The 24,743-nt window shown below is 39.5% G+C and overlaps 1 protein-coding gene across 1 annotated transcript in view; it reads right to left on the bottom strand.

Moving 5' to 3' along the window:
• Positions 1-24,743, bottom strand: part of Cert1 (ceramide transporter 1) — a 99,932-nt gene that overhangs the window by 47,507 nt on the left and 27,682 nt on the right. Inside the window, exon 3 of the mRNA XM_051172379.1 lies at positions 15,370-15,486. Coding sequence (XP_051028336.1) covers positions 15,370-15,486 — 117 coding nt within the window. The remainder of the gene's footprint in view (positions 1-15,369; positions 15,487-24,743) is intronic.

Below are 24,743 nucleotides of genomic sequence, written 5' to 3'. Positions count from 1 at the left end.
AAGAGAAGCAAGTACTTCTGAGCCACCTCTCCAGGCAACTACTTTCCTTACTTCCCCTTCTTTTCTTTCAATAGTTAAATTTCTTTTATTAGTTTGGGAATTGTGGTGCTTTGAATGAGAATGCCCCCATAGGCTCATGTATTTGAATGCTTGGTTCCTAATTAGTGGAACTGTTTTAGGAAGGATTAGGACATGTGGGTTTTTGGAGGAGGTATGTCACAAGGGGTGGGCTTTGACGTTTCCTACACACATGGCAGACTTAGTCTGGAGATCTCTGCCTCTTGCCTCTGCATCAGGATATAAGCTCTCAGTCACCACTCCAGCGTCCATGCCTACCTATTGGAGAAGGGTCTAGTGCACTGTGTTTTCAGGTATCAGTGCCCTGAGATCTGGTCATTACCTTGTCCTGGGCACTGCTATGCCCGTTGAATCATCTGTATCCATGTGATGTGAGGAATGTTCCCCAATTATCCCTGATTGGCTAATAAAGATGCTGAAGCCTGTGACTGGGCAGAAGAGAGTAGGTGGAGTTTAGGCTCTCTGGCTCGGGATCAGGAGACCACAAGGAGAAGGGCAGAAGATTCAGCAGGAGACAGAATAGGGATGGAGAGGAGAGAGAAAAGGAGGAGGAAGGAGCTCGGTGGCTGGACAGAAGGGACTAGGAGTACAAGGTCAAGGAAAGTGTGCCATGAGGACAGATTGATGGAGCAGAAGCTGCTGGGAGTCATCAGAGTGGTAGATGATAAGCTTTTATGTGGTTTTAATGGTAGTAGGGTCAGAATAGCTCAGCACCTGCCTGGCATAGTGCCTACAGCTTAAAAATAAATTATAGACTCTATGTGTCAGCCACTGAGGAAGTAGCTAGTTGAAGAAAACTGCTGTATTAATTCCCTGAATTTAATATATACAGAATAATTAATACATTATACACTTGCCTGCTGCAAAGCTTCCACCATGATGATCCTGGGTTAACCCTCTGAAACTGTATGCAAGCCCTCAATAAATGCTCTCTTTTATAAGTTTCCTTGGTTATGGTATCTCTACACAGGAACAGAACAGTGATTAAAACATTAGCTGGTACCAGGGAGTAGCATTCTGTAGTGATAGGCCTGACTGTGCTGCTTGTTGGTGGAATGTGGAACTTTGGATTTTGGATTAAAAAAGCAGCTGAATGCTGTAGGGAGGACTTAATGGACCAGCCTAGGAGGAGTATGGAAGACTGTAGTGCTTCAAGCAATGTGGGCTTTGGAGGCCCAGCTCAGTTTCAGGGGGAAACAATATTAGTGACCAGAGTAGAGCTCATTCTTGTGATATTAAAAACCAAGATTGTGGTTGCTTTTTGTCTTGTCCTAAAAATCTGTCTGAGGCTAAACTGAAGAATTTGGACTAATATCAACAGAGGAGATTTCAGGCCAACCTAGTAATAACTGTGTCCTAGGTGGTGGCTAATAATGATCACTCTTATGCAGACCTACAATGAAAAAGAGCAAGTAGGACAGAAAAGACAAGACATACAGTTTAAGGAGAAAAAGAGCACAAGAGAATGCAATGTTGGAGCCACGCCTTATGCTCAAAGATATGAGAAGCTTAGAGGACTGATGCTAAATGATGTTGCCATAAGGTTCTTGTGGATTGGGCATAGTTTACCTTTGTTCATTCAAATGCTGATTTTTCAACCTCACTACCTGGTTTCAATCCAGACATTACACTGTGATGTTTCTTCTAAGTATTTCCTGTCTCACCGTTTGTTTAGTACTGCCAATAAAAGCAAACTAGCCAATGCTGAACAATACAGAGAATAGGGTGGAAGGAGCCTGAAGTCGCCACCTCCTACAGCTAGTTGGGGCTCCCAGTGGATGGAGGGAAACACCCAACTCACCCATAAAACCTTAGACCCTGAGGGGGATTTCCTCCCCCTGTATATGCTCATAGGGTATCAAGTATCTTCTTGGTAACCTGCTATCCTTCCTCTGAGTGCCACCAAGTCTCCCCCTCCAGGACACATGGTCAAATATGAGGCACCAGAGTACGTGTGAAAGTCATAACAAGAATAAATAAATTAAAAAAAAAAAAAAAAAACACCTTAGATCCAAAATTTGTCTTGCTTACAAGAAGTGTAGGGATTAAGATGGAGCAGAGATTGAGGGAATGGCAAATCATTGACTGGCTCAACTTGAAACCCACCTTTGGGAGCCGAGCCCTGTCACTATTAATGATACTCTGCTATGCTTGCAGACAGGAGCCTAGTATAACTGTCTTCTGAGAGCCTTCACCCAGCAGCTAATGGAAATAGATGCAGAGACCCACAGCCAAACAATAGGTCAAGCTCCAGGGAGTATTATGGAAGAGTTGGGGGGAAGGATTGAGGGAGCCAGAGGGATCGAGGACACCAGAAGATGACCTACAAGGTAAACTACCCTGGGCCCAACCAAAGAGCACGCATAGGCTGGATCCAGACCCCTGGCTTCATAGGCAAAAGAGGAGTGAGAGCTATACTTACTCTGTATGTATGTTTAAGTAATTAGAAAACAGAAATTATATTGTATTCAGAACTTGAAAATAGTAGGCTCTCCTCTAGGATCTATGACCACTCCAGTAGCTGGCTAGTTTTATAGCATCTGTCAAAACTCCTTCCTACTGAGTAGGCCTGAAGTCCTATTAGACTTGGTTATCCCCAGGATAATATTGCCACTACTGCACTACTGGGGATGTTTTGCTGGTTCAGTAACTATTGTGGTTCACAGGCTTTCTACATGGGTAGGACTATCGTCTTTTCACTTGGTAACTTGCACAGCACCTTCCAAAACCATGAGAGTCACTACTCAGGAAGAAGGCTTCCAGGCCAGTTCCAGCTTTATTCTTCTAAGTCCTATGTCTGAAGTATGCCATGTTTGCTTTCACAGTTCCATGCAGTGACCTGTTAGGGCCTCTGTATGGCTACGTGGTGCCTGGCTTCAGCATCTCTAAAACCAAGAAGGAAGAACCCATGACTCCCTTCATTCTTCTTGGTTTTTGTTTTTGTTTTTTTTTCCCCTTCACATTTCCAAAGCCAGTATACTGTCAAGTTTGGCTGCCAGCTTGGAACAGATATTCACTTTCTTTGACAACATTAGCAGCAGCTTCCTTATCTTGAAGCAATTGCTTTCTTGGGATTTCTTTTCACACCCTGGAAGCTTAGCTGGGAGGTCTTGCCAAGAGGGCAGCCTTCCCATTGTTCCAGTGGAGAGCATAAGGCCTCTCCTTTGTGGCAATCTCCTTAACAGTTACAGCCTCAAAACAAGTGCCTTAGCTGTAACACTAACCTTCCTAGTGCTTTTTTCTTTCAAAACTGTACATTTTTGCATTTCTTTCTGTCTCCCTCTTTTCTGTTGTATTTCATTGCATATGAATTGTAATAACTATGCCACAGACCTGATATTACGCTATCTTGAACTTTCCTTGTCCAAAGTGTGGGGAGCCATGCCAAATCCTGCCATGTCAGAAATCCCGTGCTTAGGCTAGATGCCTTCAAGTTGCTGACCTTTGTGTCACTAGGTCTTGTGTTCTAGGCTATCCTTGGACTATTTACCTTTGAAAGAAGTAGGGAAGTCCCAACTTGGAACCCAGAGGATCAAGGAAGTTCTTACAGGGAACTACTCAGAGAACTAGGAAGTTCTACAGGGAGCGATTCAGGCTATCTTATTCTTGCCTGGGGGCTAGGGTGAGTGAGATTAGAATAGATCCTATTGACCTTGCTCTCTATAATTCTTATCAGTCAGCATTAAACAGTCTTGATCAGAAATTTCTAGACTTGACTTGTACCCTACTTTCAACCCCAACTCCCTCTTTCAGATGAACCCTGATTCGATTTGTCCCACGGGCCAGGACACATCATCAAAGAAATTACTTTTTAATTTAGCCGCAGGGAAGGTCTTAGCACCCAGAGTCTGGTCTTAGCAAGCAGATTCTTTACCAGAATTTCACATGGGTGTCCTCTAGCTCAGCCTCCCTCTGAAATACCGTGATTTAGGTCTTCAGTCTCTGAATTCCTCTCAGCACCTAATGAAATGGCAGCAGTAAGCTCTGCTTACCACACTCAACTGCATTTTTCTAGTTCAGACTTCCAAACTCATCCATGTGCCTTCAGCAAACACAGGTCAAATTATTCACAGCAACAAGCCATTCCTGATACCAATTTCCTACTGGTTGCTTTTTGTGGTGCTGTGATGAAGCACTCTGACCTAAAGCAAGCTACACACCAAAGTGTACCATATGCTTACAGTTCCAGGAGGATCCAGAATGGCAGCAGGCAACCAAATCGGGACACTGAGAGAGCCTATTTTCAACCACATGCAGAAAGCTCAGAGCGTAATGAATAATCTTGGTTGTCAAGATGGCTTTATCTGAAGTCAAGTAAAACCCAAGCAGCTGGGCATGCCTGTGAGGAGTGTTTCAGTTGGAAACACCTACCTAAATCTGGGCCACACCTTCTGGTGGAAGCCCACAATATAAAAGGACACTAGAGGAGGAAGCTTTTGCTTTTTTCCAGTTTGTTCACACTGCCCCTGGCAAGTTCATGTGTGTTGTTGCTGAGGTATTCCTTCTCTGGTGTCAGAACCTACTTCTTCAAGATTCTGAACAAAGACTGAAGCTCAGCAGCACGCAGAGTCCTCCAGGGCTCTAGCACCAGATTGGGATTGTTAAGACGTCCAATGGACTGAACAGCTACAGGATTTGAGGCCTTTCTGGTGGGGGAGAACCACTGCAACAGCCTATAAGCCACTCTAGGAAACCCACTTTTTACGTTTTCCCTTCCCTGAATTTTTTCTTCCCTTGTTAGTTTTTGTTTCATGTACTTTGATGGTCTGCTACTATTATATATGTTACTGATATATAACCTTCCACTTCAGTCTGCTGTGATCTGTTCTGACTTACTGTGCATTTTATCAGTTCCACTCCTTTAGAGAACCCTGACAGACACACAGAACTGGAAGCATGGCAAGGATATAAACTCAAAAGTCTGCACCCGTACCACGACGTGCTTTCTCTAGCAAGGCTGTGCCATCTCCCCAAGCAGTCCCACTACACTGATGGGAACCTGGCATGCAAATCCCTATGCCTATGGGGGCATAATTCTCATTCAAACTACTACACGCTTGTACCAATTTATTCATTTTTATCTGGGCCACCAATTTGTTGGCATTTTTTTCTAACATTCTCCTACAAGACTGTTTGTAAACAGTAGCAATGTTCTCCATTTCATTTCTATTTTTAGTGTTCTCCTTTTATCTCTTAATGTACCTGGCTAAAAGTCTATCAGTTTTGAATCTTTGCTAGGAAGCATTTGGTTTCAGCAATTTTTGTTTATGCCACTTTATATGTGTGGTTCCCCACTCATCATCAGTTGGTTTTTTGTTGTTTTAATTATTCTACTGGCTTTGTGTTCAAGTTGATCCTCCACGTTGTAAAATTACTTTGTTTCTTTGTAATCTTTTTTTTTTTTTTTTAAGAACTTTATTGGAACACCTTTCTTCGTAAACACTCATTTTGATATGTTGTGGATTCACTTTGTCTTTAAGTATTCTCTCATTTTTCTTGTGATTTATTCTTCTGTTCATTGGTTGTTTGAAAGTGTGTATTTAGTTTTCTTTCTTTCTTTTCTTAAATAAATTTTATGTCCACCCAGCTGTGGTTAGATACGGTACTTTGTATGTCATTAAAAAAACACAAAAACTATTAAGACATAGAATTATTAACAAATGATCTATTCTAGAGAATGTTCCAGATACCTGAGAAGCACACATACTATCTACTAGATCTGTCTCTTTACTTATGCCTCCTTGGTTTACTCACTATTGAAAAGTGAGTATTGATATTTTCTTTTGTGGAGGTATTGATATTTTCAACTATTAGTACAGAAATACAGGAAAACAAAAGTTTTCCCTTCAAGTGTTAATTTTTCTTACATGTTTTTGATGGTCTGCTATTAGGTATGTAAATGTAATTAGTATATCTTCTTGCTGTTTATTAGGCATTTTGTTAACATATAACATCCTTTTGTCTTCTGTGATCGTTTCTAACTTAAAATCCATTTAACTTGATATGAATTCAGGCACTTAGATTGGCTACTATTTGAATGAATTTTCCCCTCTCCAGCACTTTCATGGTTTGTGTTTGGACCTAACGTGAGTGCCTTGCAAACAAGTAGTTGGAATACATAGTCTTTTTTACATTCTATCAGTCTCTTTTCACTGAAGAGCTTAATTTAAAATAAGTACTGACAACGTAGTTCTGTCATTTCCATTTGTTTCCTATGTGGTTTATTGCCCCTTTCAGGTTTTATGTTTCATGCATTACTGTGTTCTTTTGTTTAGTTAATTTGGGGGGTGTTCACATTCACAAGTTTGTTTGTTTTTTTTTTTTAATTTTCTTTATGTAGTATCTTCCTTTTCCTTTGAGGTGTTAGGAAATCAAATCTAGAATCTTGCATTGCTAGAAAAGCGTTTTATTGCGCTATATTCCTTTATTTCTACATTTCTTACAACTTTTTTTTTTTTTGGAGATAAGGTTTCTCTGTGTAGCCTTGACTATCCTGGAGTCACTTTGTAGACCAGGTTGGCCTCGAACTCAAAGAGATCCGCTTGCCTCTGCCTCCCAAGTACTGGGATTAAAGGCGTGCGCCACTACCGCCTGGCTACAACTATTTTCTTTGTGGTTATAAAATTGCAGTAAATACCCTAAAGTTGCAATAATCCAATAAAAATTCATACCAGCTTAATTACCTTACACAGAAAACACTGTAAAATTATAAACCACAGTCATTGTGGTAACTACCTTTGGTTGTAAACTGACTGTATCTAAAATCAACTAAAACGGAAGCTCTGGGCCCCTCTGTGAGAGGTTTTCTTGACTAGATTGTCTTAAGTAGGAAGGCTGCTCTAATGTGGGCAGTACTCTCTGGTGCCAGCCCAGATAAGAGGACATGGAAGAAGGAAGGTGCTTTTTGCCTGCTTGCCCTTACTCTCTCTGGCAAGTTCATCTATTTGTTGCCATGGCATTCCTTCACTGACCTTCATTCTTGTGTTTTTTATCCCTCTACCAAGCACACAATGTGCATGTTGGTCTGCATGACAGTGGCCCCAACTCCCATACCCTCTGCTCTGTTCACTTCTTTCAATCTTTTTCTTTTCTGCTAGTCAGATAAATTTTTACTGTCATATATTCTACTTCATGCCTACAGCTGAATTTTTCCATTTATTACATGTTTCAGCTATAGAGAATCTTTATGATTCTTTTTAGATTCTCTATTGGTAATTCTATTTTCTTAATATTCTCTTTTAGTTTGTAAAGCATCATTAAGATAGTTGTTTTAATGTTTTTCTCTGCCAGATTAACCTTCAGATTTTTTTCAGGGACAGCATCATTTCCTGTTTCTTTGTATGAATTACAATTATTTTTTGCTACTGCAAACTGGAATATTTAAATCTAGCAACTCTTGACAACTGGATGTTCTTCCCTTAAAACCTTTCTTTTTTCTTTTTTTTTAAACAATGTGTGTGTGTGTGTGTGTGTGTGTGTGTGTGTGTGTGTGTGTGTTATTGTCATAAGCCATTTCTGTGCCTGGGATGAAGCTGAGGTGTAAAGGTAAAGTTTTCATAGAACTCTTTTATGCCTCTGTTGTTGTTTGTCTTTGCGAGTCACTTTCCAATTTTCCTTATATATTCAACAGTTTAAAAAACTCTTAATTTTTATCATTCGGCCACTACAAAGGGAAAAAAACAACAAAACAAAAAGTGAGTGAATAGAATTGAAAATCACTTCAAGGGCCTGGAGAAATTGCTCAACAGTTAAGATCATGTGCTGCTCTTCCAGGGGACCTGAGTTCAACTCTCAGCACCCACATGGAAGCTCACAACTATCTGTAACTCTAGCTCCAGGGGATCAACACCCTCATACAGACATACATGCAGGTAAACACCAATGCACATAAAACAACAATAAATATAATTACTTTAAAAATCACTTCAAAAGAAAGGCGAAAGACTTGCCTTAATGTAGAGCTATGGTACAAAAAACTACTGCCAATCTCTTTGCGATTAAAGCAATTAAAAAAAAAAAAAATCACAGAACAGATCCCCCATACTATAGACAAGGCATCTTCATGCTTAGCCTCGCTCCCACAAACTAGATGCACAACTGATAGCTATGGGGCCGAGGATGGGTAACTGTTACTGTTGTAGGGGCTAAAAGTAGCCAAAATTAATAATATTCTACCATTTATACCAACCCTCAACCCTAGAAGCTGTAAGCCTTCCAAGGATTCCAGACGTACAAAGTAATTACTTATATTAGACAGATTTGGTAGCTCAATGTTTTTATAGGTGACAAAAAGTATTTCTGTTCTATGAGCTCCCCAAATCGTTTCCCATAAAGAATGGTTTGATGGGGAAATGTATCTAAAATAAAAATGTTTTTAAATGAAGAGTTGTTCAAGTTTTAAGACTAAAGTTCTCTTTTCTTTTCTTTCCTCTCTTGTAATTAAAACTGCACAGGAACCTGTAATATATACACAAGAAGACAATTTGCAGGACAGATTTAAACACTTGTCGGATTTAACATAAGGGGAAGATTTTCAACTATGTATCCATGAAAAAAAAGTTGAAATTAACTAGAAACTATTGTCAACATTTTCGGGTACTTACTGATAATGGTCACATGCTCCATGACGTGTCATCTGTTTGTAAATTGGGAGAAACACCTATATTTGAAGATATCTAAACAACACACTTCAGTGTCTAATTATCCCTTTTGTCCCTCAGCATATCAGAGGCGTAGGGCTACAAACAACCAAAGAATTAAATGGCTAAGAACTGAGGGGTAATATAAGTAACCCTAGCACCAGCCTTACTTTGGTCCATTATGTATGTGTTTTATGTGTCCAAAAACCAATAGAATTGTTTGTAATGAAATTATATTAGCTGGGGGGGGGGGCATACACATTTATTCTAGTACCTATTCTGCCTCAGTGCTACCATTCATCATCAATTAAAAAAAACCCAGAATATGTCAGGCAATAAAGGCAGTATAAATAAAATGCTATTTAGACTATCACTAAAAGACTTGAAGGAAAAGAATCATTTGTATTTTATTTTTTTTTTTTAAAAAAGAAACATTTTTCTCAGTGTTCAATATATGCATAAAGTAAAATTAACAAACTGTTTCCATTACTGTCAATACATGTAAGCAATGCCACCCACCATTACTTTTCCATAGAAAAGCAGAATCCATCTGTTCTACTGACTGCCAGAAATCTTCCCTCCCAATTAAAAATTCAAATACATTAAAGTATTGTACAAATGGCATATACTTATACCATATAATTTCATATTTAAAGTCTTCTATATTAGCAATATGAAACAGTTACTTAAATAATATTTTGGCCATACCTGTTTCTTATGTAAAGAAGTATGTTACAAGCAAACTGTAGACAGACAAAGGTAGAAAAATAAGCTGAAAATCCCCTACCAGTTACATACATTTTTCACGGAAAATATGTGACAAAACATTTTTAAAACCTAAAAGCTAATAAACGATCCAGCATTATAAGATTTTCAGGACTTTACACTATGAGGGACTAGAAGTAGTCCCTGGAGAGCAGACAGAGAAAGAGCTCTAGGTAGGTAACGTCCTTCTCATCGAAAACTTATGATGGCTCACTTCCTGTTGCTCCCCCCTCTCCAAGGCAAAGATGGGATTTTTCTTTACAGAGGGAACTGCAGGACTCAAACCTCCCACCAGAGCTTCTAGGGTCTGAACAAGTTGGCTTCCTTTCTTTGTGTGGCTAGGCAGTCCTCTACAATAGCTTAAACTAGCCAGTGCTGGGGGAGAAAGAAAACCCGTCCTACCTCAAACATGTAAAAGTTTGTCTTTGCCAGACAAACTTGGAGTCCATCTTTGGATCCTTTCTACTTGGGGAGTCTGTCTCTTTGTGCAGTTCTGCTTTTAATAAAACTTGGCTGAGTGCTGAGGCCTTGCTTTTCCTGCCTTTTTACTCTTTAAATTGGCAAAGAAAAAAGAATCCATTCCTACACCCATAGATGGTCTCGGCATGACGGCCTCACTACTATAACTGTTAATCTTATTCCTAACTTTAAACACAAATAATTATAATTATATGATAAACTGAGATTGGACCAAGGGTGATCAGTTTATATTAAACAGTAAGGGAAAGCACTCAGGTTCTTTTTCATTTTTAAACTGGGCACTACCAAGAAGGGCAGCAGAAGCTGAAGATGAACTGAAGCAAAGGATGTGACAACCCAAGGAAACAAACTAACAGATGGAGAAAGAACGGAATTACAAATTAATAGAAACTATCACAGAAAGAGAAGAGGGTGACATTAACCTACCTAAGTTGTAGCTGAGAGCAAAGGGCTGGAGAGTAAGAGAGTTTTGCTAACAGTTGAGACTTTCTCTGTTAAGTATGGCATTCTATACTCCTTGGGGGTCGGGACAATTTTATCACTTATTATAGAATATAGACTGGCCTCTATTCTTATAACCTAAAGAACACACCAACATTTGTATTTTAAAATTTTTTAAAATATTCTTTTGACCTAAGTAGATATCTATGTTCAACTTGCCACTGTCTTTTTAATACCTGCACACTCACTGCTCTACCAGAACTGAATGAGGCACCACTGACACGTGGTGCTATTATTTTTTGTTTTTGTTCTTTGTTTTGTGGCACTGGAGACTATGCTCAAGGCCACAGATATGCCTCACATACTTTCTAAACTTTCCATTCTTATTTATAAGAATCTCTCTGATAAGACAAAAAAAAAAAAAAAAAAAAAAATTCTTGTCAAGGCAATGTGTCTTCAGCTGGCTGTCCATTGACCTAATATCTTCTTTTTCTCTGCTCATATAAAATGCTCCCAATTAATTTTTTGAATTTTAATTATTTTTTAGAATTTTATTTTAATTTTTATTCAACAAAATTTTATTTGTTGAAATTAAAGTATTATAATTGTGTTTAGTTGTTATCACAAGAATTATAAATATAGAAAACACCAGGGATGGTATCACAATTTCTAAAAATAACACTAATAAATGGTTTACACACTACTTCCATAAATTAGCTGCAAAGAAAATGATCCCAGAGGCCCTTAAGTATATAGGCACGTTCATGCCAGAAAAATGTTCATTTAATCCAAATAAAAACCAGTCACCTTAACTTTACATTCACATAGTTTTTAGTTTATAAAGACTAAACACCATTCATTTGGAAGACAAAATGCCAAGAGATTTAAATATAAAATAAAACTTCATTTTAGCAAGTAATCTACTTAGTGTTGTCACAAATTGTGAGTAGAAGTACAAAATACTAACGAACTCAAAAACAAAAATACAAAACCAAAACAAAACAAAAAACCCACAGCCTAAACACTGCTTCTTAATAAAATTACTGGTTTCACGGCCTTCCTTTTCTATATCTGAAATTGGAAACACATCTGATTTAAAAAATGACTTTGGAATTGAGTACTTTCATTTCATGGCATTTATTATTCAATATCACACTAAAATATGCATGTCTAATATACTGAAAAATATAAATAAAAGTCATCTCTTTAAGACTTTGCTTGGGCTGGAGAGATGGCTCAGAGGTTAAGAGCACTGGCTGCTCTTCCAGAGGTCCTGAGTTCAATTCCCAGCAACCACATGGTGGCTCACAACCATCTATAATGAGATCTGGTGTCCTCCTCTGGTGTGAGTTGTACATGCAGACAACATTGTATACATAATAAATAAATATATTTTTTTTTTAAAAAGACTACTCACAGTGAGCAAGTTATTCCAGGATGACTTTACTTTGGAAGGGCATACAGAAGCAGACACCGACTAAGAATCCTACTGTATTGATGTTAGTAATCATTCTAACACCAAGCATTAAAGTTAAAGGGAGAGCTAGGGAGACCTCAAAAGATTGCCAAATTTTATGTGCCCAATCCTTGATAACTCTTACAAATTAATATAATTATATCTGAGCCCTTAAGGACCTTGTAATCTAAAACAAAACACCGTAGACACAAAGAATGTATTAAAAATATGAGAATACTATGATTCAAGAAGTCCATAATTTAAGTGAATAAAACATTTCATGCAAATACATATTTGTAGACTGGCAGAAGAACTTACAGGCTAAAAGTTCATGCTTTCTGGTTGGAAAGACTACATAGTGTCTAGCCTTGGGCACTCTACCTAATCTCTCTGTGCCTCAATTACCCAGGTAACAATGCTATTCTCCTCTGACTCTATGAGTAAAATGAGGCGTAAGTATAGGATGTAGTTATTACCATATCTGCATACATTCATCCTCAAAATTATTAGCTATCACTATTACCACTCTATTACTGAAGAAGTCTTACAATGCAGAACACTTGTTCATAAATGCAGAAATGAGAGTCAGAGATGAGAGTGAAGGCATGTGCTATATATGTGCATGAAATATATTAATATAGAGCTTATTACAAAATGAGTATAAGAACATCCTGAAAAGCAACAGAACCCTTCAATCCTCCCAGATGTCAAATATTAATAAAACCTATGTGGAACTTCTAATAGAACCAACCTACCACAAGAACCAACCCAACCAACTCAACCAGCCAACACCAAAATATAATCTTCCAGTGACCTCAGAACAGAAAGATGTGTTTACTACTCCCGGTAGCCTGCCCACCCATCCCACAAGCAGGTAATAGCTGAAGAAAGTAACTGTGAACTAAATGAGCCAGAATCATCAGAGTCCACATCAGTTATTTTGTTTGTTTATTCTGAGTAGGTTACTTTGTTTACCTGTTTGTTTTATTTGGAGGTGGAGAAAGAGGTAACATATATTATATTTCATTTTATAGGAAACTTACCAAAGTTATGCATCTAGTACATAGTAGTGGCATGACCAAGTGTACGTGTGACTGTAGTAGTACTAAAACACTAGTCAATACAACATATTGCCTTCTATGGCAACCCAAACACAGGCAGAGCAATCCCTAGTTTATATGCACAGGCTAGGAAGATTCAGACTATATACTAACTATCAAGAATTCAATTTACGAGAACTGTGTTTCAGCAATCAGCTTACCAATGGTAACTGATGCAAAGAGAATACAAAATCAAATGCTAAACAATGAATTAGCCAGGTGGTGGCGGCACTGCACCTGACTTTAACCTCAGTGTTCAGGAGGCAGAAGAAGGCGGATGTCTGAGTTCAAGGCCAGGCTAGTCTACAGAGTGAGTGTGAGCACAGTCAGGGTTACATAAAGAGACACTATCCAGGAAACAGCACAAAAACAAATCAAACCCAAAGCCAAAGCCAAAGCCAAAACCAAAACAACCCCTCCCAAAACGAAAGTAGAATGAACTAAATCATAGTATCATTGTACACAAAGCATTTAATTTTACTACAAATCTGTCAGCTCCTTGTAAAATAATACTTCCTTACTTTTCAGGGCAGGAGAGAAAATGAAGCACACAAAGCACTTAACACACTAACTGGTACTTACTGGCTCATTTTGTTTTCAATCAGTAAAAATGAGCATAATTTTCCATGTATATACTATCTTATGAAGTCATAGCCATGACAACTAAGACGTAGAAAACATTTTAAACCAACATAATACTAAAAAGGGAGAAAAAGAAATTTATCATAATATTCTGAGCTCAAAATAAACCAAGAATGGAAAAGGAGAGCTAATAAATAAATCACTGGTGTCAAGAAGAATGTTCTCAAAAAAATAAAAAAGTTCTCATGGCATATCAAATCTAACTGGTTTTTCCTGTTTTGTGCTGCCTATGTGTTTTGTGCCTGTTAAAAAATAAAGCAGGTGTTTCAACTCTAGATGTGTGATACTCACGTAAGCAGGTACAGATAAGTATGCACACAGGCACAGGTTCTCTTAAGTCACGTAAAGACAGTATGACTACAGAGCTTTACCTCTGTTCTGCCATAGCACTGGAGTACTGATAAGGCAGACTGCTGGCACATTTCCTTAGAAACATACTTAGCAGTTATGCAACAGTCAAAGACTACCTTTAGCTTATAAGAACATGGTTTAAAGTAGTATCAGTTTCTAGATGCTTCCTATGAGATGGGTATAGCTACCAACATCAAATGATTTTTAAATGGCTGTATTATGAATCTGCTCAACTGATTATAAAAACTACAGAAATTAACACTGCCATTTTTAAGCATTAGGATCTTACAAATGAATGATTCTTAAGATAATTTTAAAAATACTCTTTATAAAGCAGATCCTAGACAACAACAAAAAAATGAGGTGGTGAGACGGTGTACTCACTCCTTTAGCCACAGCACTTGGAGGCAGAGGCAGGTAGAGCTCTGTGAGTTCAAGAGATCTACCTGGTATACAAAGAGAGAGTCACAGGACCGGGCTACATAGTGAGACTCTGTCTCAAAAAACAAAACAAAGCAAAACCAACCAAATAAAAACCCACATCAAAACAGCAACAACAATAAAATCAAGGTACAATTTATGAAATGGCATATTTTTGTTTCAGTTAACAATAAATAATATTTATTATAATAAATACCTTAGTGCAACTGATGTGTTGGGGAAAAATGTTCTAAGATGTCTGTTTTAATCTACCAAATAAGGTTCCATTTTTTCAGTAACATACTTCAAAATTCTTTACACTGAAGAACCAGCCTGCCTGCATTTTAGGCTTAAAAGCCATCTTACAGTAAAGAGAAAGTAGGCTCATTCCTGTTTATGATTAAATCTGTTTCTCAAGGATTGGGCTATATCCCACTTGTAACCTTCACTATAAATGGTTCTGTACTGCCGGTTCCAGGAATGACAATCATGACTTTGTTTCAAAAAGTTGTTTATAATCATCTTGCAACCCTTCTTTTGTTTCAAAAGGTTATGACCACATTGTTATAACTACCTGTTGTTATGACTACCTTGTAACCATGTCTTGGTTTCAGGTCATTTGGACTAACTTGTTATGCTTATGGTCTACTCCTATAAGCCTGCCTACTTTGCCTGCCAACCACCCCACCCCCCATCCTGGAACCTTCCCCTTGATCCCTGAAGTATAAAAGCCTTGTCTTCCTCACATCCAATGCTGACCTCTCGAACCCCACCTTAGGTGAAGGCAGCCTGTGTAGTTTTGTTAAAAAAAAAAAAAAAAAAAAAAAGCTTGCTTTAAGTAATTGCTGGTTTTAATTAATTTGGCCATGATGATTTGGGTCAGTGGTCTTTCTCTTCCCACCCTTGGGAATGACAACATGTCAAGATTACTTTAGAGGAGTTATCACCTACGATACTGCTTAGACTTCCATGAGCAGGTAAATGCCAGTGATCTTACCTTGTGCTGTTCAATGGCATCTATCCACTGCTGTCTGTGATCTGGATCCTGAGCACGAAGATACCAAACACTATCATTCACACTGATATCAAACCGACATTCATCAAAATCATGAGGCTGTGGAAACAAAGTACAGAGTGAAAAGCAAAGTTAATTATATTCTTAGAAGTGTTGTTCCCTTTAGGGAAAAAAACGTGAGTATACTCTCTTGATGCTGGGAGATGCCTTTTACTTTTTAATTTTTCTACTCAAATAACTTTTTTCAAGATGTCTCTGACACTTGTTAGCATATAAAACCCAAGTTTCATTCACCACTCACACAAATGATTTGACACATAATCTATAAATGTCTATTGAATACTATTCATATGACTTCAGGGAGATTAAGTAATAGGAACATCATAAAGCCATAACTTACAGAAAGTTAAAATAAGTGTTAAGGAAGACACTGTCTTTCCCCCTTACGTTATTACTCAAAAGTGAGCTGCAGGGGCTCGGGAGACACTAACTTTCAGAGGAGGAGCTATTGGCAGTTAATGCTTGCAGGGGGAGTGGCGGGGAGACATGTCTCAGCGTTGCGTACACCCCTCACCCACACTCACACAAACCACCATAATTAAACTCTTGGATCACACACACAAAGGACATGGACTGAGAAGCAGTTCAGTAGTTAGGAAAGGGACGGGGATCATTGTGTGTGGAAGGGAACGAGAGAGGTATGGAGGGGAATATGACCAAAATGCATTAGATACATAAATAAAATGTCATAGTGAAACCCAACTATATATAATTAACATGCCAACAAAACTAAAACATTAAAAAACCAAAATAAATTCCCATAACAATCAGGCTTATATAATGAAATTTAACAGCAAGAAACAAGTGCTAATGTTTCTTCCCAAATACTGAAAATTAGCTTTTACGTATCTTAGGAATGTTTACTGTCAGGCAAGTTCCCAATGAAAATAAACAAAAGCTAGAGGAAAGTCTGCATCAAAGTGTAAGCATTAATGGAAATGTCAGCTCCTGATCTGGTGTTCTGGACTGCTGGTAAGAATATATAAAGTGGGCTGGGTATGGTGGTACACGCCTATAATCCCAGCACTTGGGGAGGCAGAGGCGGGCAGATCCCTTTGAGTTCCAGGCCATCGTGGTCTACAAGCAAGTCCATATATAAAAACATATAACAGGCATGTGGAGACATGAAAACAGACTAGTTGGTCAATGGGATCGAATTGAAGACTCAGAAGTAAATTCGCACACCTATGGACACTTAATTTTTGACAAAGAGCCAAAATTATGCAGTGAAAAAAGAAAGCATCTTCAATAGACGGCGCTGCTCTAACTGGATGCCCCATGTAGAAGAATGTAGATAGGTCCATATCCACCCTCCTGTGTAAAACTCAAATGCATGCGGATCAAAGACCTCAACATAAAACAAGATAAACTGAACCTGATAGAAGAAAAAGTGGGAATAGCCTTGAACACACTGTCACAAGAGACAACTTTCTAAACAGACCACCAACAGCTCAGGCTCTAAAATCAATAATTAATAAATGGAACCTCATGAAACTGAAAAACTTCTGTGAGGCAAAAGGACAAAACAGCAGTCTACAAAATGGGAAAAGATCTTCATCAACCTCCACATCTCACATCTGACAGAGGGCTGATAGCCAAAATACATAAAGAACAAGAAATAAGACAACAAACCAAATAACTCAATTTAAAAAATGGGGTGCAGAGTTAAACAGAGGATTTTCAATGGCCGAGAAGCACTTTAAATATTCAACATTCTGAGTCATCAGGGAAATGCAAATCAAGATGACTCTGAGAGTCCACCTTACACCTGTCAGAATGGCTAAGATCAAAAAATTCAAGTGACAGCACATGCTGGTGAGGATGTGGAACAAGGGGAACGCTCCTCCATTGCTTGTGGGTGTGCAAACTTGTATAGACACTTTGGAAATCAATCTGGTGCTTTCTCAGAAAATTGGAAATAACGCTATCTCAAGACCCAGCTATACCACTCCTGGGTGTACACCTGAAAAGATGCTCTACCATACAACAAGGACATTTGCTCAACTATGTTCATAACAGCTTTATTCGAAATAGCCAGAATCTGGAAACAACCAATATGTCCCTCAACTTAAGAATGGATAAAGAAACTGTGGTGCAATTACACAGTAGACTACTACTCAGCTATTAAAAGCAAGGAAATCTTGAAATGTGCAGGCAAATAGATGGAACAAAAAAGGATCATCCCAAGTGAGGTAACCCAGACCCAGAAAGACAAATATGGTATGAACTCACTTTTAAGTGGATATTAACCAAAAAGTAAAAGATAACTGTGCTACAATCCACAACCTAAAGAAGGTAAGTAACAAGGAGGGCCCAAAGGAGGTTGTTTGAATCTCACTGAGAAGGGAAAACAGAATAGACGTTGTGAGTGGACAGAGTGGTGGTAGTGGGGGGTGGGAACAGGAGGGATCAGGTGTTAGGAGGACGGAAGAAGAGAGTACTGGGAGAGACAACTGGAAAACTGGAATGGGGGTGGGGAGGATATCTGGGATGATCTAGAAATATAGGGCAATGGAAATTCCCAGAAATCTATGAGGGTGACCCTAGCTAAGACTGCTAGCAGTCGGGGATATGGAAGCTGAACTAGCCATCTCCTGTAACTAGGTATAACTTCCAATAGAGACATTAGAACACTAACTCAGCCACAAAACCTCCGGTCCACAATTTGTCTTGCCTACAAGATGTGCAGGGGTAACGACAGAGCAGAAATTGAGGGAATGGCCAACCAATGACTGGTCCAGCTTGAGACCAGTGGCAGGAAAGGGAGTCCAGTCCTGGCAGTGTCCATGATATTCTGCTACACTTGGAGATGGGAGCCTAGCATGATGGTCATCAGAGAGACTTCATCCAGCCACTGATGGGAACAGATGCGGAGACTCACAGGCAAACCCTGAGTGGAGCTTGGGGAGTGCTGGAGAAGAGGGGGAGGAAAGACTGTAGGATGCAGAGGTATCCAGGACACAAGGAAGTCTACACAGTCAGCCACTCTAGGTCCAAAGGCGGCCAAGGAGCCCGCAGAGGAATGACCTAGGCCCTCTGTACACATGTAACAGCTGTGTAGCTTGGTCCTCATGTGGAACTCCTAACAGTGGGAGCAGGGGCTGTCTCTGACTGTTGCCTTTGGGGCCCTTTCCCCTTACTGGGCTGCTTCAACTAGCTTCAGGAGAAGATGTGCCTAGTCTTACGGCCACTTGGTATGCCAACGTTGCTGACATCCATGGGAGGCATCCCTTTTTTCGAAGAGAGAAGGAAGAAGAATGAATGGGGGGAGGACAGGGAAATGGACTGGGAGGAGAGGAGAGAGTGGGAAACTGTGGTGGGGATATAAAGCAAATAAATTAATTTAAAAAATAAATAAAAACAAAACACAAAAAAAGAATACATAAAGTGAGGGGTGGTGAGATGGCTGGCTCAGTGGGGAAGGGTGCTTGCACACAGGCTCACTACCTGAGTTTGGACTCTGGAACTCACGTGATGAAAGGAAAGAACAGACTCCAGAAAGATATCTCCTGATCTTCATGTGAGTACACGGCATAGCCCATCTACCCAAAATGGGTTAAGAGTTCATACCCCGTTCCCCCATTAAGGGAATTCGAGTGTGACAAACTGGATTCATTCACTACTGTTTCTATAAGACAGAGCAGAGTCAGTTTCCTCTCCTATGACAAATCTTCCCTACAGGGGAAGCAATCCTCTCTGGATATTAATAGGCGAACAGAATTACGTAGTGTGCTTTCAGGGCTTATTGTTTATTTTGTCCCCCTTTTTAAACATCATTCTGTGCTCTCTTTACCAATTTATGTATGAAAACAATGTAACTCCACAATATTCTTTAGTCTACAAAGCAATTTCTCTTTAAAACAGTAAGCCGTGGTTCTGAACGGCAAAAAGACACCAACAAGTTAAACGTTCCCTGGACCTTTATGCCTAACAGAATCTGGCCACGGAGAAAGGCTTCCTGGAGGGAACAGAACAATACTACCATGAAGAGCCACACCAGGAAGCTAAGGGACCACTCTACTGCTGCAACTGCCACAAAGGGTTTAAACACTACTCTACAATCATTTTCATTTTATTTCTAACCATGATTTTTGAAAATGTTTTATATTTTATACTGCATTTAACATCCTCAATAAAGTTTAAGAAAAATAAAATAATTTCATAGAGTGCAAAAATTCATTACTTTGTCCACCAAACTTTTCCTTGAGCAAAAGGGAGCCATTTCTAACATCAATCTAAGGAATAGGAGGTGCACATAGGACAGCATATATGTTTGTAAACACAAGATCTGTAAATCTCAGCAAATTTGACAAACTGAGAAAAACTGGGTTCATAGAATAAAAGAAACGATAGATTTGGTAAGAGAACATGCTTGAAAAAAATAAATTGCTGATAAAGCTTTGATCAAGCGTCACTGATCCATCACTCTGTTTACACCACGATATAGAAGGGGCTGCCTGACTTCATTGAAACTTTTTTTTTTTTAGGCAGGGTCTGATTTGGAGTCCAGGTTGGTCTCACACATGTGCTCTGTTTGTCTCAGCCTCCTCAGCACTGGGATAAAGGCACGTACCCCAGTCCCTGACCTTCACTCAAACTATTGCTTCTTTGTCCATTATTTGTTAATTTTGTTTTTTAAAAAAATCTATCAAGATAACTATCTTGATTATTAGCTGCTTTGATACTTGTTAAAAGTGTGAGATTCAGGCAGCCCCTCTCTGGTCATAGCTTAGTCTTGGCACTAGGAAGTAATGCTAGAAAACAAAGTAAAGGATAACAGCCAAAAAGTAGAAAAATATTACAAACTGGTATGACATGTTTCCCCCCTAAAGGAGGGGGAAAAAAGACTTAATTTTAAGTTTTTTCAAATGTCGTTATTTTGGATGTATGTCAGCATGCATGTCCATGAAGCACCTGTGCTCAGAGAACAACTTGCAGGAATCACTGCTCTCCTTCTACCACATATGCTCTGGGAATCAAAGCCAGGTCATCATCAGGCTTGACAGCAAGTGCCTTTATACATTGAGCCGTCGTGACAGCCCAAGACAAAAGAATTTTTAAAGTTAAGGCAACTTGTAATGAAAAGTTAAGGTAAATTAAGCTAATAATGTACAAGATAAAACAGTTGGAATAGCAATAAATAAAACAGGTTAAAACTCACGGGCATGGGAAACAGATTTTTTTAAATGTATACTAATAATATATTTATGTTATTGTCTTAGTCAGTGTTCTATTACTGCAAAGAGACACCATGACCACAACAACTCTTTTTTGGTTCCAGACAGAGTTTCTCTGTGTAGCTTTGGCTGTCCTGCAACTCATTCTGTAGACCAGGCTGGTCTTGAACTCATAGAGATCTGCCTGCCTCTGTCAGTTTCCAGAGTGCTAGGATTAAAGGTGTGCACTACCATTGCCCAGCTCACAGCAACTCTTATAAAAGAAAACAATTAACTGGGGCTGGCTTTCAGGTTAGGAGGTTCAGTTACTATTGTCATGGTTGGAAACATGACAGCACACAAGCAAGCATGGTGCTGGAGAAGGATCAGCAAGCAGCAGGAAGAGTGAGACACTGGGCCTGACTGGAGCTTCTGAAAACCCCAAATCCCACCTGTAGTGACTCACTTCCTCCAACAAAGCCACACCTACTCCAACAAGGCCACACCTCCCAACAGTGCCACTCCTTATGAGTCTATACTAGAGATGAAAAATTCCTATTGCTTGATGACCTAACTATGTGCACAGTGATATTCGCTAAAATTAACAAATCTATGGTGCTGCCAGTTATATAATACAATGATGTAACAATATATAATACTTCACAAACTATGCTACTAGTCTATTATGCACTGTGCTATAGTTATTATGTGTGTGTGTGTACATATCTGTCAGTATGAGTGTGTTCATTTGTATATGCAGAGGCCAGAGTTTAGTGTGGAGTACCTTTGTCTGTTTTTCTCCACTTATTTATTTTCCAAAGGCTGATCCCAGAACCCAGGCCTTTGGATTCAAGCATGCTCTCACTGAACTCCACCCTAATGCTTCCATCTTACTTATTTTTAATTTTTGGATTTTTCCAAACAGGGATTCTCTCTGTGGCCCTGGCTGTCCTGAAACTCACTCTGTAGACTGGGCTGGCCTTGAACTCAAGAGATCCACCTGCCTCTGCCTCCCAAGTGCTATGATTAAAGGAATTTGCCACCACCATCCGGTTCCACCTTACTTCTTGGTAGTTTCTTATTGAACCTGAAGCTTTCTAACTGGCTGAACTTGCTGGCCGGCCAGCCCTGGGGTTCTCCTGTTTCCACCTCTCAGGTGGAAATACAGTTGTGTGCTGCTCTACTCAGATTTCTGCAGACTATAGAGATCTGAGCCCAAGACCTATTGCTGCACAGCAGGCACCCGAGCCACTAAGCCACTTCTCTAGTCTCTCAACTACAGCTCTTAAAGTTCGTTTAGAATATTTCATCTACTCACAAAAAAAGAGATTAAAATAGTCTACCACGTTAAACCAGTTGTGTGTCTTGTTTACTGAGTCACATGATGGCATCTGGACTACACTGAGTGGTTACCTCTATCACTTAGGTTTATTCAAGTACACTCTGGGATGTTCACAGAAGGCAAATGGTCTCAAAGTGTGTTTGCTTAAGTAATGTATCACATTACTTACGAGTAGACAAAGGAAGAAAACTAAACATTCCAAGGGTGTTTTTTAAAGGTAAGATATGCCCTAAAGAGAAAATATATATGGAACTTACATATACTATCAAAAATAATCTTCTAAGAACAAGACACATAAATACAAGACAGTACAGAAGAAAATTATGGAATGTAGTAACTGACTGTATAGGCTCTCAAAGCTGTAAATTAAATATGAAGGAAAAGACAAAACAATCAAGGCAACTGATACTAAATGTGTGAAAACCAAAATCCTTGAAATCCTTGAAAGTAAAAACATGAATGGGGCTGAAATGGGACAATTCACATAGCCATTAAAAGGCACTATTAGGACTGTACAATCCCTATGTCCATTCCAAGTATTGATGACTATACAGATGTGCTCACATATGTAAACACACACACACACACACACACACACACACACACACACACACACACACACACACACACACACCCCTAAAAGGGAACTAAGGAGCAGGGCCTTTAATTTTATTATACATCAGAGGTCTTTTGCCGAACCGAAAGCTCAGCTGAGGGACCTGCTGAAGTGTTAGGATTGTAGGTGGCCAACAAGCTCGCCTAGCTGTTGCGTGGGTTCTGCAGATGCAAACTCCACAAGTCTCATGCTTGTGTAGCAAGCACTTTATCCGCCAACCTATTGCGCCAGCCTTTAAATCAGATTTTTTAAACATCACAGCATGATCCTGTTTTGAAGGGAGCAGAAATGTAAAGACAGAAAAGTTTTTCCAGGATTAGCAATGTGTAATCCCAGCCACTCACAAGGCTGAGGCAGCACCAGAGGTTCAGGCCTTCCTATAATGCACAGTGGGTTCAGGGCAGCACGGTACCTTATTAAGATCCTTTCTGAAATTAAACAGAGTTGGACTACAGCTCAGTCATAGAACATTTGTCTAGTGTGCATGATGCACTAATACTCAAAAAACAAAAGCAAAACAAAAACTAGGAGAGAGTCAGAAGAGGAAGGGAGGGGAAAGAGGAAGGAGACTGGAATACTAACCATCCCTTTCCTGCTTCCCAGAAGGCCCAGAATCCATGCTCAAGAAATGCTTCCCCAATGAATGGAGTAAGAGAAATAAAAGGTGGTTAGGATCTTTGAAAAACTGTAACAGAGGAAAGAAGCAAAGGGGCTTCTTCTGGTTATCAAAAGGGAAGCAGCATCAGCACCAGAGTCATGTAGAAAGCCCAACAACACAGACTACAACATATGACAAGAGGCTTGCACAGTGCTTTTTATTTTTATTTTTATTTTTTTATTTTTTTGAGACAGGGTTCCTTTGTGTAGCTTTGGCTGTCCTAGACCTGCTTTGTAGATCAGACTGGACTCAAAACTCACAGCGATCTGCCTGCCTCTGCCTCTCTGAATGCTGGGATTACAGGCGTGCCCCACCATGACCAGCTGCAAAGGGATTTTTCTAGTGAGGAAAAAGTCAAATGGAAATACTAACCATTGAATTATCTGGTGAAAGTGTTTAGTATTTTCCATTTATTATAAGATTTTTTTTCAAAAAACCTCACTGAATATAATACTTGTCAAATAATTGTAATAGGTTCACCTAGAGTCTAGCATTTATTCAGGTCTTTTCCCTCGAAGCAATAACAATCTCCAGATTTATACTTCCATTCTGAGCTGGCATTGTACATGTTAGACCTGAAATTCTGAATTCTGCCCTATTACTCTCCAAAAGCCAGCTTTTGTCCTAGTTGGCAACGTGATGAGACTCAAGTTGGTACTTGTGCGTGCTTACCAGACCACTGGGCTCCCAGTCTGGCTGCCTTGTGCCTGGACGGAACACATACTTGTCCTCATGTCCAGTGAAGGTGGAAGAATACATTTAGACTCAAAAGTTGAGATTCCTCTTCTCTGGCTGTTTTTTTGGGTTCCTGTCTCACTTTTCAGCAGTCTCAGTTATACCAGGTAACTGTCACAGGTTCAGCTGGTCACGAATACTGGCAGCTAGATTTTGTTTTGTCTTTGCCAGAGATCTGACCTAAATTCTGCCCAGCTCTCAAATATCTCGGCAAATATACAGAAGGACCTGTAATTATCTAAGTCTAGCATCTTCCCCTTTTCCACAAACACCAAAAACTAAAGTTGTTACGACTAACACCAAGACAGTTGAACAACTCCAGTTAGATTCAAACAACATGAAGCCACGGCGGCTAAATTATAGACAACAAAAGCTGATCCTATTCACACAAGGAATTTATGGAGAAGCTATCTGGCACTGCTAAAACATACAGAAAAGAACTAGAATCAACCAAGTAAAAAGAAGAGCCCTTGTTGAGACGTACTACCTATAGCATTTGTATGGCAGGACTGCTTTGCTTTCGGGCCCTGCAAACCAGCCGTTTCTGGCACTGCTGCTACTAGAGAGTGGATGCTGACACGCCAGCACAGTCTGAAGAAATGCCTATGTCTGCTGCTTCTGTGTGTGGTGTGTGTACATGGTCCCGCACCTGTCTGTGTGCTAACAGAGGGGGGTGTCAGGCTGTTTTCCTTTATTGCTATTCTTTTTTTTTTTTTTTAAGCAGTCTCTGACTGAACCTGGAAGTCATCCATTTGGCTAGGCTAGCTGCCCAGTGAGCTCTAAGGAATA

The sequence above is a fragment of the Acomys russatus genome, chromosome 30 (genome assembly GCF_903995435.1).
Source record: "Acomys russatus chromosome 30, mAcoRus1.1, whole genome shotgun sequence".
NCBI classification, from domain to species: Eukaryota; Metazoa; Chordata; class Mammalia; order Rodentia; family Muridae; genus Acomys; species Acomys russatus.
Note: the sequence above shows the minus strand (reverse complement) of the source record. Positions and strands in the feature narration are given on the sequence as shown.